At 38.2% G+C, this 18202-nt stretch overlaps 1 protein-coding gene across 14 annotated transcripts in view; it reads left to right on the forward strand.

Moving 5' to 3' along the window:
* OSBPL9 (oxysterol binding protein like 9) overlaps window positions 1-18202 on the forward strand; it is a 199457-nt gene that overhangs the window by 122939 nt on the left and 58316 nt on the right. Inside the window, exon 1 of one of the 14 annotated variants that reach the window (XM_043578769.1) lies at window positions 12795-12989. The exons of 11 other annotated variants lie outside the window; for them this stretch is intronic. In XM_043578769.1, coding sequence (XP_043434704.1) covers window positions 12963-12989 — 27 coding nt within the window. In that variant the 5' untranslated portion in view covers window positions 12795-12962. 2 more of the 14 variants (XM_043578768.1, XM_043578771.1) reach the window with 2 other exon arrangements.

Below are 18202 nucleotides of genomic sequence, written 5' to 3' on the forward strand. Positions count from 1 at the left end.
TTTAAAGTCTTAGACTCTGATAGCTTTGATATTTTAAAATACATGTAATACAAGAGAATATATATTTTTAAATAAAGTTTATGTATGCATAAGATAGGACATTTAGAAATATGTAAGTAAATGTTAATTTGATTGGCAAAAAAGTAAAGATTTTCCTCCCAGAGATAGTGAAGTGTGGTGAAGAACTTGACTCTGGAGCCAGAATGTCTTGGGTCTATATCCCAGTGCCACCACTTTACATTGAACTTAGTCTGAGTTCCACTGTCCTCATCTATAAAATGAAAACAATAAAAGCACCTACCTTTATAGAGTTGTTTTGATGATTAAATTAGTTAAATGCAAATTTGTTGTAATCATTCCTAGCTATAGTGAGAACTTGATAAATGTTAGCTGCTATTACTAACACAGCAACTACTCTCACCATTTTTACTCCCAGTACCTGACTGACATTCTAAAGAGTGCTTAATAACTGTTAGTTGGATGAAAAATAATTGAAAGAATTAACAAAGAAACAGATGATGTATAGGTTGCTTTTCCATTGCTGTTTATCGAGTACTTTGAGATGTATAGTGTACTATTAGGCACTATGGAGTAGGCACTCATGGAACTGTCTTACAAATGGTCACAGGAGAAGGCTTTACATGTCTTCTTTTTCCATTGAATTTCATCTCTACTTTAGCCATTAAGTGATACTGCTTTGGCCTTGTTGTTACTGAGGGCTGCACTACCTCCATAATATTGAATTTAAAAGTGTTTTCTCTTTGACCACAGTTTTCTTACCTTTACCCTCTATCACTTTACTTCTTCTGAACTTTTCTTATTTTGGTCTGAGCTCTACTTCATTTTTTCTGGCCATTTAATACCTGTCTAATTTTGCTTACGTCATCCTCCCATGTAGACCTTATGCCTGCTTCTCGAGCACTGATTTTGCTATCACCCTTAGAATTTTTTGTCACTTGATGTTTTGTGCTGTATACCATTCTGGTTTCCATTCCCCAAGGCCCCCATTGTTTGGTTTGTCAGCCTCTAGTACTATTAGGGGTCACAAAATTGAGATGGCTGTATTTAAATTTTGTCTAACTGTAATTGGATTTCTATTTAACAGTCTTCTTATTGACTCCTTGATTTTCAATTAAATCCCCACAGTGAAATCTTTAAAGTGTGCAGTATCTAACACAGCCTGCTCCCTTCTTTATAGAAAAAGGTCTCACTGCAATAGTTCTTAGTGATTTCACCTATTCTTTCTTTCTCTGCTTTGCACATTTCAAAGAAAAATATGCTTACTTTCTCAGAGTTAATACTACATCCATCCTCTTGAATGTATGATGTTTCCTTTGAGACTATGACCTTACTCCCTCTGCCTCCAGTAGCCCTCACCATTTTCATGGATTCATCTAAAACTTTTATGTAGGTGACTTCCCCTTACCTCTCACCCACCTGTTTTTATATATATCTTTTCATATTTGGTTTTAGTCCTACACTCTTTCCTTTTGGATTTTGCCAGTTAGATGTCCCCCTGGAACTCAACCTCAACATGGCTAAATCTGAGCTTGTCATCTCCTCCTTCCTCAAACCCATCTCTTTATCCCATTTTTCTGTTTCTGTTAATGACAGTGTTACTTTCTGAGCCATTGAAGTTTCAGAGTTGAGAGTCCTCTTAGGTGATAACTTCCCACCTGCCAAGCTGTGTGTGTGTGTGTATGTGTGTTGTCTTGTCCTTTTTTTTTTTTTTTTTTTTTTTTTTTTTAAGTAGGCTCCATGCCCAGTGTAGGGTTTGAACTCAAGACCTTGGAATCAAGAGTTGGATGCTCTACCAACTGAGCCAGCCAGGCACCCCAGTGTCTTTTCTTTTTAATAGAATCGCTCATACTCCTCACTTTGACTACCATGTAAGTTGCATCTTGCTAACTCTATTTCTGGTACCCTTGTAATATTCCTGAATTTATTCTCTTCATCTTATAAAAGAGCACCTTTAATAAAAGACCTTAAGGTATCGATAACTGTGAAAAACCTTTAATTATTTACATTTGCCTGTAGGATGAAGTAAAACTTTATTAGGGCATTTCTGTCTCTTTTAATTTGACCCCAACCTACCTTTCCACTTGCTGATCCTACATGTATCTGATGCTCTGCATAGAAATCTTCTCTGGTTCCATGCTTCTACTCATGCTACTCTAAGTCCTCACCATCCTTAGTCCTCAAATTTGCCTCTGAAAGATTAATTCCAGTCATTCAAGACCCAATGCACATATTACCTCTTCATTTCATCTCTTTCTTATCACTGTAATAAAAAGTAGTCTCATGTAGCCACTCTGGAAAACAGTATGGAGTTTCCTCAAAAAGCTAAAAATAGAACTACCCTATGACCCAATGATTACACTACTAGGTATATATCTAAAGGATACAAAAATACTGATTTGAAGGGGCAAATGCACCCCAGTGTTTATAGCAGCACTGTAAACAGTAGCCAAATTACGGAAAGGGCCCAAATGTCCATTAGCTAATGAATGGACAAAAAAGACACACACACACACACACACATATATGTATGTGTGTATGTGTATATTGTATATATATGTATATGCATGTATATACATATGTATACATGCATATACATATACACATATGTATCATATGTGTACATATATACCTATATGCATATGTATATATACATGTATATACATGTATATATGTATGTATATGTGTGTGTGTGTGTATATATATATATATATATATATACATAATGGAATATTATTCAGGCATCAAAAAGAATGAAATCTTGCCATTTGCAACAATGTGGATGGAACTAGAGTGTATTATGCTAAGCAAAATAAATCAGAGAAAGATAAGCACCATATGATTTCACTCATGTGGAATTTAATAAAAGAAACAGATGAACATATGGGAAGGGAAGAAAAAATAAAATAAGATAAAAACAGAGGGAGGCAAACCATAAGAAACTTAACTATAGGGAACAAACTCAGGGTTGCTGGAGGGGAGGTGGGCATTAAGGAGTGCACTTGTGATGAGCACTGGCTTTTATATGTAACTGATGAACCACTGAATTCTACTGAAACCAGTACTAAAAAAAAAAAAATTGCTCTGCCATATATTCCCTCCCCATGTCTGACTGCTTGAGCTTGAGCATATTCATAGCTTTCTGGTCAGAGTTATAAGAATAAGTCTTATTTTGGATTTTAAAACTGTTTTAGGTTAAGAAATTCTAATTCAGCCCTGTATCAAAACTTTAATTTCTTATTCAACTCATAGTTTGCCTGATAACTCCAACTGAGGACTGAGGAACTTGTATTATTGGGACAATGGAAAGGATTCATTTTTTTTCACTTGTCTTCTGTCTTCTTCATAGGTATTCCTTCTGAGTTAGGGCAAGGATATGAAAAGGGAGTACAGGAAAAAAATAGCCCAAGTCTTATATGACTGGTGACTTATGTGTGCCAGGTGCCTAAATATTAGATTTTTTAAATTGGGAGTGGGAGAGAGCCAAAGCATAAGAGACTCTTAAAAACTGAAAACAAACTGAGGGTTGATGGGGGGTGGGAGGGGGGGTAGGGTAGGTGATGGGTATTGAAGAGGGCATGTTTTGGGATGAGCACTGAGTGTTGTATGGAAACCAATTTGACAATAAATTTCATATATTAAAAAAATAAAAAATAAATAAATTGGAGTTCATCAGGGAATTCTTTGGACATCCTCCCATTGGGATATCCCATGCTACACAGTTCATTGACACAGGCACTTTGTTATTTGCTCTCCGACTAAGCACTTGCTCCCTTCACACCCCAGTTTCTATTTTTGGCAGAACATTTAACATTCTTTTAATTCTTAATTCTGAGTCTCATTGTGGTAGAAAGTAGCCATCTTAAGGAGGATTCCATTATCCTTCTACCTTACTAACCTGATCCCTGGGAAGCTCATGCATCTTTAACACAACAAACTCTAGTTGTAACAGCCACTCCTGCTAAGGCCCCTTTCCATTGCCCTGACTTAGGATAGCTCTAACCATACTTCTGGCACCCAAATTTATTAGATAGGAAGAAAATACCTAATTCAGCAGTTATGCATGTCCCCATATTCTAAGGAATACACATTAATTTCTTTTTCTCCTTATTTTACATCTATTCCATGAAACCACCTGCTGATTTAGTTGCTGAATAAATATCCAAACATGGAGGAAAAAAAGTACTCTCTTACCTCTTTAACCTCTGCTGTAATTTCCCCTCCTTTGTGGTCCATATAACATTCTGGTATGTAGTAATAACAGTAGCAACTAATATTTGAGCATTTCTTATGTGCCAGGAACTATGTGGGCTTTACATGCATTATCTCTTTTAATAATACATTATTGTTTAATTCATCTCCCATTTGAGATTATAAGTTTCATGAGGTGAGAGCAAACCTATCTTTTTGATAGTATTTTTATCATAGCACCTATGTGCCTAGCCCACTAGGCACTGTCTAACTTGAATATGGTTTAAAAAGCAGTATATTATAGTAGAAAATCTGTAGAGTTAGGCTTATCAAGACTTGGGTCCTGGCTCTGCTCTCTTACTAGCTGTATAATGTGGGTTAGTAAGTACTTAATTTCTTTTAAGTCTGAGCTGATCTTTAAAGGTAAGTATAAAGCCTCAATAAAGTCGTGTTCAGATTTATAATATCTCTAATATATTCTACCTTGTATGTAGAAAGTATTCATAAATATTAGTTCCATTCTTCCTTTTATTCTGATTAACTGTAAATTCGTCTAGCATCTCTTGTACCTTTTCCCTTTCCTTCTATCTTTCCTCTTTTCCTGTTTTCCCTGCTTCTCTGTGGGTATCTTTTTTTTTTTTTTATTTACTTATCTTGAGAGAGAGCACACATGAGCAGGGCAGGGGCAGAGAGAGAAAGAGAGAGAGGGAGGGAGGGAGAGAGAATCCTAAGCAGCCTCCACACTCTCAGTGCGGAACCTGCTGCGGGGCTCAAACTCAGGAACGGTGAGGTCATGACCTGAGTTGAAAGCAAGAGTCATCCATTTAACTGACTGAACCACCCAGGTGCCCCTCCTCTGTGGGTATCTTAAAATTGCAATTAGGATAGTCTGAGGATGTGAGAAGACAATTAAAATCTTCTCTCCTTGCAACTCCTATAGTAGTTTAATTTCCATTAGTCATTCTAAATTTGTATGTTAGCTTGTGTTATCTTTGCATGTATTTACAGCCAACTAAATTAGGATACTCCTTGAAGAGGGGCCATAGGGGCTGTTGAGCTTCTTATTCCCCTCTTCTTAGCCTGTAAGAATCCTTCAGTGGATATTTGCTGAAACTGATTAATGGAGGGAAACTTTTAGTTTATTTGCCCTAGTAAGCTTTAGTACAGACAAAATGCAAGAGATTGCCAAGCAAGGAATTGATCACTGGAAGAAGATAGGATGCTACATCCTGTAGGTTTAGCAGTGTTACCTATACTGTGCAGTTTTGTGAATTATAGCAGCTTGTCTGTATATCATACAGATGTAAAAAAGGTTTATAATCTTCAGTAAACTAGGACCTATTTTAGAAAAAAAAAACAAAATAAAACTCTTGCAAGCCCAAAATTCCAGTGTTTCAAGTATTATATATATCATGTTATTTAATGTGGGCAAAAATTAAGCTAGGCATAAACTTCTTATATTTAAAATTTTATACATCCAAAAGAAAATTGCAAGTTAAATACAAACAAAATACAAAGCAATAAAATCTAAATTAACATTTATTTAATGTGATGAATGATACTGCCTTGTAAAAATGGGTCACTACTTACAATGTGAAAATGGTACTGACTGTTAGGGTATAGAATCTTTTTAAGTTTGACATGTATACACTGCTATGGATTGTGATAACTGTCATCTTGCCACTTTTCTCTGTTCTGACTACTGGGAAACCTTCATTTGTACATCACATCCTATGAGGTTATTTGACCTTCACTTCACAAAATATGTCATTTTCATAGTCAAGGCTCTTCTGTGACAAGTAGTAGTACTTGGTGCCAAGTTGATCATAAACAAAATGAACAATGAAATAAGTTGGTACCACTTGGATTTAAGGTTGTTACTGAGATGATTCAGTTTGTGGCTATATAGGTTATAGAAAAAATGAAAACATAGAAGATTGTGGTAGATACTTTTTTAGATTCCAGTTTAAAAACCTTCATGTAGATGTTTAATTGAGTAGTATAGACCTTTATATTTTTTTACATTTATGCTATAAATTAGTTGATATTTAAAATTTTTTCATACTAAATGGCTTCTGTGATTGTTGTTTGGTCCGAGAAATTGGGCTATAATTGTCCTTGTCTATATAGGTTTATGTAGGCCATTGTAGACTGTATCTTAGGTGGTTATCAAATTGGAATTTCATTGCTACTGTCTTGTAATTTTATAATTTTTGCCCTTTACTGTTCATTCATTATCCATTGGCTTTGATCTCAAGCCCCTAGAAAGGACATGATACCTTGTGTAAGAATATGGCTGAGGGGAATAGAGAGGGCTAGTAGAAACCTCACCAGAAATGCCATTGAATCTGTGGGTAAAACCTAATTATACATAAGGAAAATGTGATAGAATTCAGATTGCAAATCATTATTGAAGCTGAAAAATAACAGAACCATTATAGAGCCATTATGAAGGCTTTTTTCAAAATTAGATACTTCGGTCAATTACATACCTGCCAAATTTTGTATTTAAGGTATAATTTGGGATAGTAGCTGAGAAACTAATCTTTAGTATTAGGATACCTTAATTCTACCCTCTTTTCTGTAATGTCTCATGTGCCTTACTGGTTAGCTATAATTAATAGAAATCTTTTGAGTACTATTCTTAGGTGTTAAGCTACTTCACTGAATATTAGTTTTTTTGAACATATGTTTCAATTTCTCAGTATATAAGTATCTGTTTACCAGCATTGTAGTGTTTCTCCTGTTACCTTAGATTTTATTTTTGTATCATGGAGAAAAATAGATGTGTTTTGTTTTTCTCCATTGAAACTCTTTGTTTCCCAAAGAAAATGATTGCAATATATATGTGTCCACCTTTTCCATAGGTGAAGTGGTATGGAGCAGTAGCCAGTTACTTGGGTTTCCTATAACAAAGAAAAATTTCCCTAAGGGCTGTTTCCATAGTCATTGCAATTACTGAGGGTAGATAATCTCTGGCTCCCAAATTGGCATTTAGGATTCTAGGATTCATAATTTTCTTCAGTTCTTTTGTCCAAGCAATGGCCCATCTATCTTAAACTCTTAGGAAACAAAAACAGATGGTCCAGGGGTGCCTGGGTAGCTCAGTCGGTTAAGCATTGACTCTTGATTTCAGCTCAGGTCATGATCTCACAGTGGTGAGATTGAGCCCTGAATCCCAGCGTGGAGCCTGCTTGGGATTCTCTCCCTCCCTTTCCTTCTGTGCCTCCCCTGCGTGCACTAGTGTTTGTGTGCGCTTTCTCTCAAAAAATTTTTTTAAATTAAAAGAACAGATGATTCAGTCTTATAGCTGCTGAAGGTCATTCCTTTAACTGCCAGAAATTTATCATAACTGTGTTTTTATGGAAATCTTTTAGAATTTATTATATATTTTCCTGCCTTCTCTGTATAAAAGTAAGGTTTAAAAATTAAAAAAAAATAGTGCATGTTCACTTCAGAACATATGGAGAATACAAAAAAGTTACGCATTTGGTAAATACCACACAGTTAATGTATTCCATGCACTGTACTAGTTATCGAGGATATAATCGTGAATAAGTGCCGTGTTGTCTTTGACTTTACAGAGTTCAGTCCAGTATAAAGTAGAAAATAAAAATAATGAGGATTGAATTTCTCATTAAAAATGAGAATTTCAATTTTAATTGAAATTAAAATAAAATAATGACATAAGTAAGTCATGCTTCTAAAAATTTTTTTAAATACGTAGAAGTATATAAAATAAAAGTAGTAGTGTTTCCCACACCCTTTCTTTAGAGATAAACACACAGTTTGTTAACTTCCTAATTTTACATAAAGTTGGAGGACATAAAAGCAGGAGCATTTAAAATGAAGAGTAATTACATAATACAAAGCCATCTCATCCATTTTGTAGCAAGGAGCTTTGTACTTCTAACCAAATTTGGCAACTCATGTGTCTTTTTTTTTTAATTTTTTTTTTTTTTTTTTTTTTTTTTTGAGAGAGAGAGCACGAGTGAGCATGAGTTGGGGAGGGTCAGAAAGAGAGGGAGACACAGAGTCCGAATGAAGCAGGCTCCAGGCTCCCCGCTGTCAGCACAGAGCCTGACGTGGGGTTCGAACTCACATACCATGAGATCATGACCTGAGCCAAAGTTGGACGCTCAACCGACTGAGCCACCCAGGCACCCCAGCAACTCATGTGTTTTTAATGTTTTTAATCTACAAGTTGCAGAATTTTATATGTAAAAATTGGGGCACTAGTACCTAATATAAGCTTTTAAAATTAAATAGTACTAAAGGGCTCATACAGTAAAACAACAGCCTTCTGTCTCTGCTTTCTCTGTTCTGCTTGCTTTACTAGCCATTTTCAGGCTTTTTAGTTGTTTGTACTGCTATTTTCATAGTATAATACCTGGCATTTCATTCATTTAACAGATATTTATTAAGTACCCAATACATGTCAGTCCCTGTGTTAAGAAGATACTAAAGATATATTGGTGAACAAGGCAGTACACTATCATAGCCATTGTGTGGTTTATAAAGGGTGTTTATTCCTAACCTTGAACCAAATAATTCTTCTGTTTGATAATGCACTGAGAATTGCAAATAAAATAAACTTTTGGAACATGGTCACCATGGTCACGAGATAGTACAGACTGCTTCTACCATATGGCAAGTGGTGTTTCGATTCCATATGACCAAAGTTTCTGTGTGGAAATTTGAGACTTTTGGATACTGGTTAAATAGTGGAGCTGCATGTCCTTCTTCCAAGAGTTGTCTCTTAATGTTACCTGTTCCAGTCATTTGGCCTGAGTTGCAAAGCAAATTCATACGTATATATTCATATACTATGAATATAAATGTAATATATACATAAACATAATTGAGCCCTCTAGCAGAATATTTTTGAAAGTAGTGGATGAATTCTGTATGGTTAAAATTTTCTTTTCATCTTAATAGCTGTAGGTAAAATTGGCCTATTTTTTGCTTGACCTCTTGCCATTTGAAAGACCCCCTCACCCTGAATCTTTGTGTTTTTATTTTTCTCAGGTTGTTTTTTGTACTCCTTATTCATCCTATTGTATTCTTCTTTATCTTGAACAAAAAACAGAAGTACTAATTTAATCACATAATAGCCTTAGTTATGTAGTTCAAAGATAAGTATTGAAGACTTTTTTTTTTATGCATAGATTGGAAATCCATTGCTATATATGGGTTTAAGGCATTGGTCCCTTAACTTTCTTCTGAAATAATTTGTAGATTTTTTTAAACTTTTTTTTAATGTTTATTTTTGAGAGAGAGAGAGACAGAGCGTGAGTGGGGGAGGAGCAGAGAGAGAGGGAGACACAGAATCCAAAGCAGGGTCCAGGCTCTGAGCTGTCAGCACAGAGCCCGGCGCGGGGCTCGAACCAACGAACCGTGAGATCGTGACCTGAGCTGAAGTTGGATGCTTAACTGACTGAGCCACCCAGGTGCCCCAATTTGTAGATGTTTTAAAAAACAATTTGAGTTGCCAAATTTGCTTATGAGTCCTCTAGTTTCTTGAGATAAAATGGGTCAAGTTGCCCTGTATCACGTAATTATTTTTCATCTTAAATAGTACATCTTTCATGCACATTAACTTTATGCTAGGATTAGGGAAATGAGAACTATATGTAACAAATAGTTATCTCTAGCATGAAACTAGATGAACGGGTAGACTTTGGATTGTAGCTGTGGCCTCTTTAAATGTGTAACTAGAATGTAGAGTTTTATACACACACACACACACACACACAGAAGAAAACTCAATTGTCTTAAGAGACCATCATAACTCATATATTCTATTGCCATTACCCCTAATCTTAATACTTCAGCTTATTAATAAAAAAAAAAAACTAATGATAATCAGGTCCACTAAAATCTTACTAGAACTTTACTATTTACCCTATATTGTCAAAAATCATAGTGCATTATATTTTGAAATGACTGACCGATGATGATGATGATGATGATGATGATGATGATGATGATGGTGGTGGTGGTGGTGGTAGATTTGGAGAACACTTTTTAAAAAAGTGTGACACTTTGATAGACACTGTTAAATATGAAGTCACTGATGACACCATGGGTCTTTCTGTCTAGTTGGGGAGATAAGACATAAGCACATGATGGACCTGGTAAGCAAGAAACATATAAATAAGTATTATGTCTCTTATGGGGTTAAACAGTACAGTACATAGAATTAGAGATGGAGGCTTTTTTCCCCTGGAGAACTGTTGGATCAGCCAATATTGAATTACATACTTTGGGCTGCTCAAGCACAAAACTGCTAGAAAGGCAGATATTAAAGGAAAATGTTAAAGGGTGTTAGTGAAAGTTGCTAGACATTGACCTTGTCCATCTGGCAAAATTCATGTATTTTTCTACATCACTGCTTATGGTTTGATATTTATCATACAATTGATGTTTATTTTCATAATCTATTAACATAGAAAATTCATTATTAAGCATTTAATATGTGCCAGGCATATGGCTAAATATTGAGGATATAATGTTGAACCAAATCAGATAGATCCTTGCCTAATTAAGCTTACAGTCTAGTGGTGAACATGAACATTAATGAAAGAATAATGCAAATAGAGCAGTGGTTGGTGGGATTGACTGCTTGAGGGGCTTAAGGGAAATCCTGGGGTGATAGAAATATTCTGTGTCTTAATTGTGGTGATTACATGTATGTATACATTTATCAAAATATGTTAACTGTACATCTAAAATAGATGTTTTATGTAAATTATCTCATTTTATGTAATCAAAGAGTATTTTATGAAATTAAAAAGAGTATTTTATTTAATTAAAAAGAGTAACTCAAATACATGTAAAATTATAGCTGTGATAAGTTTTGTAAAGGAGAGTTATAGGGGCCATGAGAACATAATAGGAATTCACATAGGTGGGGAGGATAAGATGATGAATAGCAGTAAATTGAAGATTTGTGTCAAGTGGATAAGTGTAAAAGAAGTAACAGCCAGCTCCAAGGCTATGAGCTTGGAAACTCCATAGCAAATTGAAGAAACTTGAAAAAGGTCATTATGTGAAATGCAAAAAATGAAGGAGTGGAAGGTGTAAAATGGACTAAGGGTGTTAGTAGAGCTAAACTTTGTAAGCCATTGTTAAAGACTGAATTGTATCCTAAGCACATTGGAAAGCAGTTGAAGTTCTTTGGTTGTGGTAGGGGGTGAGGAGGGGGTAAATTGGCTTTGAAAACCAACTACTGTGGCTATAGTGTTAAGACTGAATTGGAGGAGCTAGGGTAGATTCAGGAAGTTTATTGCAAAAGGCCCAGACCTATAACCGAGTGGTGGTAATGGGGAGAGGTGGGCATAATTGAGAATGTATTGGGGAGGTAAAAATGATGGAACTTGATGGATTGAAGGTGGAATGAGAGAGGCAACATGGACTGTCCAGTTTATGGTTTGCATATTAGAGTGGATGGTAGTGGTTATCGTTTACTGACATAGAGGGAGTACTGGAAGACCAGGGTTTTGAAGCATGGGTTTGGGAAAAAGAGATTGTGTTTGGTATTGGGCATTTTGGGGAAAAAAAAATTTACATTAAACTGTACGTATCTTGAGTGCAGCAAGCATTTATTGAGCCTTCTGTGCAGGGCACACTATGCTAGTTGTAGGGGATAGCAACAGAGCTAGAAAAATTAAGGTGCTTAAGAATTTAGTAGTTGCAGATATACAAATAACCAGAAAGAAAAATAGTAAGGGAAAGAAAAGGAGATTGTCCTCCGGAGCAGTAAGTTAATCATTTATGCCTGTGATTCCCTGCATTTTGGATAATTATCTGTTAAGGTCCTCTAAATTCGAACTTTTGATCTAATGTGAAGTTATGCCATTTAGTTTCTTGAAGCATCTTCACAAACCACCTACATTCCTTATGGAGCTGTGGCATAACAGCAGGCCTACGATGTTTCCTGTATTAATAAAACAGGCACCCACGCTTTTGTTTACTGATGAAGTATCTTCCCCCCCCCCCCCCGCACGCGACACAAACAACTTTGCGGAAGTAAACAAAAGCAGCGAGATGAAACTTGGTTCCACAGCTGCCAGATTTTTAGATAGTAAACTAGAAGTCGGTGGGTGTAGGTGGAGCAGTTTTTCGTCGGTAAATTCTTCTCCAGTCGCCACGTTATGGGAATTCCTGGGGCTGAAGTTCTCAAGCCAAGCCCAGCTCCCTTGAGCAGTGACCTCCCTTTCCTAAGGAGTGCGTGGGCTCAGCTGGCAGCAGCTGCACGTCTCGAAACATAGGTCCTGCAGCAGGCTTGGGTTCCCAGCTCACAGCCCCCGAGGGGGGCCCCGGGCTCCGTGAGGAAGCAGCAGGGGTAAGGTCTGGGCAGGAAGGCAGGGGGGCAGGCTCTCCAGTGCCCACCGCAGCTGCCCGTCCCTCCCGTGAGTAGACGTCTCCCTCTCGCCTCTCCACCCAAAATTGGCCTAACGGCCAATCATCAGCCGCTCACCTCTTTTACAGCAGGTGACCTATGGCCAATCGCCAGGGGTTTCTTTGCCAGGAGCCGCCAGGGCCAGCCAATCGGTGCGGCCCTTAGGCCCGGGCGGGGGGCGGGGCAAGAATGGGGGGCGGTTAAAGGGGTGTCCCGGGGGACTGGCGGAACCTGAGTGGAGAGACTTCCCTGCATTCTGGGGGATACGGACTGGGGGAGAGAAAAGGGGTGCTTGGAAGCGGCACCTAGTTCCCTCCTCTGGAGGCACAGAGGGCGGGGGCCTTGGCGAATGGCTTTCTTGCTGGCCACTTGCGGAGTGAGTAGACCCAGAGGGTCTGGGAAAGGGGCCGGCCCCCACCCCTGAGTCCCCGGGGTCCCTGCTGCCGGGCCGGGCCGGGCCGTGGGCGCGAATGTCGCTCTCTCCCCGCCTCCTTTCCGCTGCCCTCTGGGGTGAGTAGGACGACGTGGCCACCGAGGCCCTCTCTTCTCGGGGAGCTCTCCTCACTTCTTCGGCTGAGATGGGTTGGAGGGTGAGGCTAGGGGCCTCTTGTTCCACAGAGAGGTCATTCGCCACCAAACCAGACTGGAGGGTATCTCTTCCCCTTTTTCTCATTTCTGTGGAACTCACTTTCCTTTTCGAAAGCTCTCTCAAGATATAAACACAAAAGTTAAGCTTTCTCGTAGTGTGAAAGCTTAATTTTGACCAGTTGCCCATTAATAGAATCTCCAGTTGCAGGCCAAACATTTTATTTTTGGCCCTGTTGTTCTTTTAGCCTCGCCTAGTATTTTTTGTGTGTAATAATTATAGGTACTATTATTTGTGTGTGTGGGAGGGGGGGTGTTTTTATTCTTATTTGGTAGCTTGTACAAAAAATTAAAAACTTTGGAGTAATATGGGGTTCTCAGAAAAACTGGAGGTAAAGGTTTAGGTTCTTAGCATAACTCAGTAATGCAAAGTTGAATATAATGAATAGGGTAAAAAGCATGTTTGAATCATGCAGTTTTTTCAGCATTCATACCGTACTTCACAAGTATTTTTGTTATGAAAGAGCTGTATTGAGCCAGAAAACTTTTTGCTAATTTGAAGTAACATTTGGTTTTGCTTGTCCGTTAAATTGTTTACTTTTAGCTGTGTTCAGGAAATTAAAAACCAATCAAGTAATTATTTCTCCTACTTTTCAGTGGAGAAGTTTAGGCATGTAGTTGCAGTTTTAAGAGCTTTTGTAGTGATATTTAAATTGGAAAATTTCAAACACTGTTTGTGAATCATTTCTCAGAACATTGCCTGTGTTGAATTAAGTGATAAAACCCTTTAAGGATTAGGATCAACATCTTTCATCTTCTTTTTTTTTTTTTTTTTTTCAACGTTTATTTATTTTTGGGACAGAGAGAGAGCATGAACGGGGGAGGGACAGAGAGAGAGGGAGACACAGAATCGGAAACAGGCTCCAGGCTCTGAGCCATCAGCCCAGAGCCTGACGCGGGGCTCGAACTCACGGACCGCGAGATCCTGACCTGGCTGAAGTCAGATGCTTAACCGACTGCGCCACCCAGGCGCCCCCATCTTTCATCTTCTTAAAAAAATTTTTTTAGCTTTCATTTTTTGTGCAGCTTAGCAAGAGACAAATAAAATAATATATTACCTTCCCTAACTCAGGGAAAATATAAACCACCAAAACTCGGACTTCTAGTCTGAGAGCTTAAATGAGAAATAAGGAATATCACAGACAAGCCAGATCTGTTTCCAAGTGTCCTGAGTTTGGTTTTTTTTTTGTTTTTTTTTTAATTTTTTTTTTTCAACGTTTATTTATTTTTGGGACAGAGAGAGACAGAGCATGAACGGGGGAGGGGCAGAGGGAGAGGGAGACACAGAATCGGAAACAGGCTCCAGGCTCCGAGCCATCAGCCCAGAGCCCGACGCGGGGCTCGAACTCCCGGACCGCGAGAGCGTGACCTGGCTGAAGTCGGACGCTCAACCGACTGCGCCACCCAGGCGCCCCAGTGAGTTTGGTTTTGACAGAGATGGCATTATGCTTGAAGTGCCTCTCAATAAATACTAAGCTGCAAAGGCTCTTGGTCACATCCATTTTGATATTTCTAAAGTTCTAGGTGGATTTTTTTTTAATGCAAAAAGATTGTATTCAGTAATAATCTAATCAGCCATCCCCAGATGATATGAAGATCCTATCAGGGAGTTTATGTTTGATTCAACCAGGAAGGAGCATCATGATCCAGCCATATTCTGCTGATTGGAAAATCAGGCTGTTGCATGGTGTGCAGTCTGTTGCTTGAAGAAGATAATACCAGGCTTTTATTCTGAAAGCAAATTCTAGGGTATACCCCTGAGATATGTTGAGTTCTATCAGTGCCTAGACTTTGTAGTATGGAATGATAACTGATGTTTATGTGGATTCTATAGAAAAAGACAGTTTTAATGTAGTTAGCCTATTATATTCAGCAAGGTTTTTCAATAAAGATTTAAACAAAGGTTATGTTTGAAAGAATAGTTCTTAGCGTAAATATATAATTAAGCCAAGTAAGCCTCCCTAAATATGTTACTTATTTATATCTTAAAGTTTATTTATTTTGAAAGAGCACAGAGGGTGTGGGGGTGATGGTGTGGGGAGTGTGACAGAGGATCTGAAGAGGATCAGCTCTGTGCTGATAGCAGAGAGCATGATGTGGGGCTCCAACTCATTAACAGTGAGATCATGACCTGAGCTTAACCAGATGCTTAACTGACTGAGGCACTGAGGCGCCCTGCCCTCTCCCTAAATATTTTAATTAATTGAAGTTCCACCATACATAGGTAATTAGTCATTTAAAGCTGTTTTCCATCTCCCTTATTCATGTCCAGTCACCAGATCTTGTTAAATTTGCGTTAGTAATATCTCTTGGATTTGTCCTTGTTTCCCCACATGATAATGCTTTAATTTAGGCTTTCATCATCTCTTACCTAGACTTTTGCAAAACCTTCTAACTAGTCTTCCCTCTCCTCACATTATTTATCTCTAATCAGATCAGACTCAGTCATCAGTGCTTAAAAATCTGTTTTGAATCCATTTTGCCAAAGTCAGCTGTCTGTCAAGTCCAAGGCCCTTCACAGCCTGGTCCTAATTTATCTCTCTTTAGTCTCAACTTAGCTAGCTGCAGGTGCTCTACCCAAGTTATCCACTCCAGCACTGTGAACTGTTAATTATTTAGAACATGACTTAGCCTCTCAGCTCTTTGTCCTTAAACAGCCTTTCCCTCTTGCTTAGAATTATAATTGCTTAGAATTCTAGCAAGTGATAAACCTCCAGTTCTTCCTTTCACTTACAGCTCACATCTTACTTTTTCTCTGAGGTCTTCCTTCAGACAGAGCCGGTTAGAGTTGCTCTTGTCCTTTGTCTGTGTGCCACTATAGCACTTTGTTAATATCTCTGTATTTGAGCCTTCATTGGATTGTATTGTAGATTTTTTGTTCACATGTCTGATTCTTGCATTACACCCTGACCTCCGGAGGTCAAAGGTCTTTACTCATCTTTGTATCCCCAGGGCCTTTGTCTGTAGTCCAGTGCTTGGCACATAGTAGGTGCTCAATGAATGCTTGTTAAATGGTCAAAATATATGACTTAACGATGTCCTAAGTGTGCAAACTCAAACTTAGCTTTATCCCCTATGAGGTAGAAATATTTCCTAAGTCACCAAGCTCCCTAGTTGCTGCCACTTCTGAGAGACAGGATTGGAGAGAATATTTAGAAACAGTGTTATAAATGGTGAGCAGATTCCTAGGCAAACTCCCTCTGCCCCCCAGTCTGTATGATCTCTGATGTATTTTGAAGAATACTGATTACAGTACCAGCACTAATTAGTTCTATGGTAGGTAGTATCGTAGGAAGTCAGAGTATGTTGCTTGGAAGGGGTGAAATTTGAGCTCATTCCAGAAGATTAGGTAATGATTAATTATATTTGCTGTTTTCTGTATTGTCCTTAAAGATGTCCTTTGGAGACCATGATAGTACCTGGCACATAGCATATTCATTGAATATCTGTGTCGTGAAGAAATTGTTCCCAGGTGTGTGAGAGAGAGAGAGAGAGACAAAGACTTTACATTGGAGTTCATTTATTTCTGAAGACACCTTTAAGAACTTTGCTTCTTCGCTATATTTTATCACCTCCTTTTGTTTTTTCCAAAATGTGCCACTTTAGTCAAGTTATTCTGCTTACTCCATTGTTTCTTTGCATTCTCTGCATTCCAAAGCATGTTTTAAAATCTGGTTACATTGGTCTTTCTCACTCAGTTTCAAGGTTATACTAAATGATAGTCTGCTTGTATTTTAACATTCTTTGTTGTATTGTGCAGGACTTGGCTGCAGTTGGAACCTACAAGTTCTTATTGTCTTTATTTAAATGAAATTAATTTTTTATAAAAGTAAATAAGTGGACTCCAGGTTTTTCCAGTGCAGAAAGGTTATTTACTCACTTGATGAACATGCTTATTTACCTGGAGATACTGGCTTTACAGGCTCCTAGAGTTGGAAGGGATCTTAATGTTATAACACAACCTCTACCTATTTTTATAGTGGAAAAAACAGTTTCAGAGAAGCCAAAGGACTAGCCCAAGGTCACAGTTAGAGGCTAGATTAACTAGGCCTAGAGTCCTATGATTCTTGCTCTTTTGACTATAGAGAGAACCAGAGTGCTAACCTGCTGCTGTTCTCCATCCTTTGCTCTCCTACCTCCCCAAACCCTAGTAATTTTTCCAGTTAAGCCACTAATTTTGATTTCTTTTCAGATTCAGCATCTGAATCTGAAAAACATGTTCTCCTTCCAGAGCATATTGTCCCTCATTTGGCCTTCTTCTCTTTACAGCCTCTCTATGCTTATACTAGCCCCTGAGTCTAAGGATGCTTTTTCTGGTTATTTTCCATTTTCCTGCAGATTGATTCTTTGCCCTTCTCTGCTCTTTGCTCAGGAAGGCTGACCTTTACAGCCTGTGTCACCTGAGGCTCTTTTTCCTTTGGATTCTGGTTGGGGTTAGCCAGTGGGAATGGGAGGTAGTGACAGACGATGGAAGGAGGAAAAGAGAGAGCTCTTGCAGACTTTATTCCTCTTGCTACTCTGTTTTGATGCATTTCTGGCAGTGGCTATGCACTATGTTAGAGTGTCCTTTGATTAGCTCCTCCTCCAGTTCATCCTAGGTAATGTTTCCTTCCTTGTTCCTTTAGGCTTGAGGTGGTGAAGGCTTCCTGCTGTTCCTCATTCCTGGGTCCAGCATCCCTTGTTAGTTTACTTAACCCTGCTCTCATTTCTATAGCCCCATCATTGAAGAGAAGTTCAAATACTCCATTTCATTATGATGTTTCCTGCCTCTGGCCACTGCTATAATACTTTCCCCCTCACATGTCAGTCCAAATCTTGTACTTCACAGTGCTACCTCTGTGAAACCTTTCTTATCCTCTCAACTTTCCCCTCTGATCTCTTAGCACTTTTCTCATAACACTTATTTTACCACGTTTGAATCAATTATTTGTAGACAGATGTTTA

This window comes from Prionailurus bengalensis, chromosome C1 (assembly GCF_016509475.1).
Source record: "Prionailurus bengalensis isolate Pbe53 chromosome C1, Fcat_Pben_1.1_paternal_pri, whole genome shotgun sequence".
NCBI lineage: Eukaryota > Metazoa > Chordata > Mammalia > Carnivora > Felidae > Prionailurus > Prionailurus bengalensis.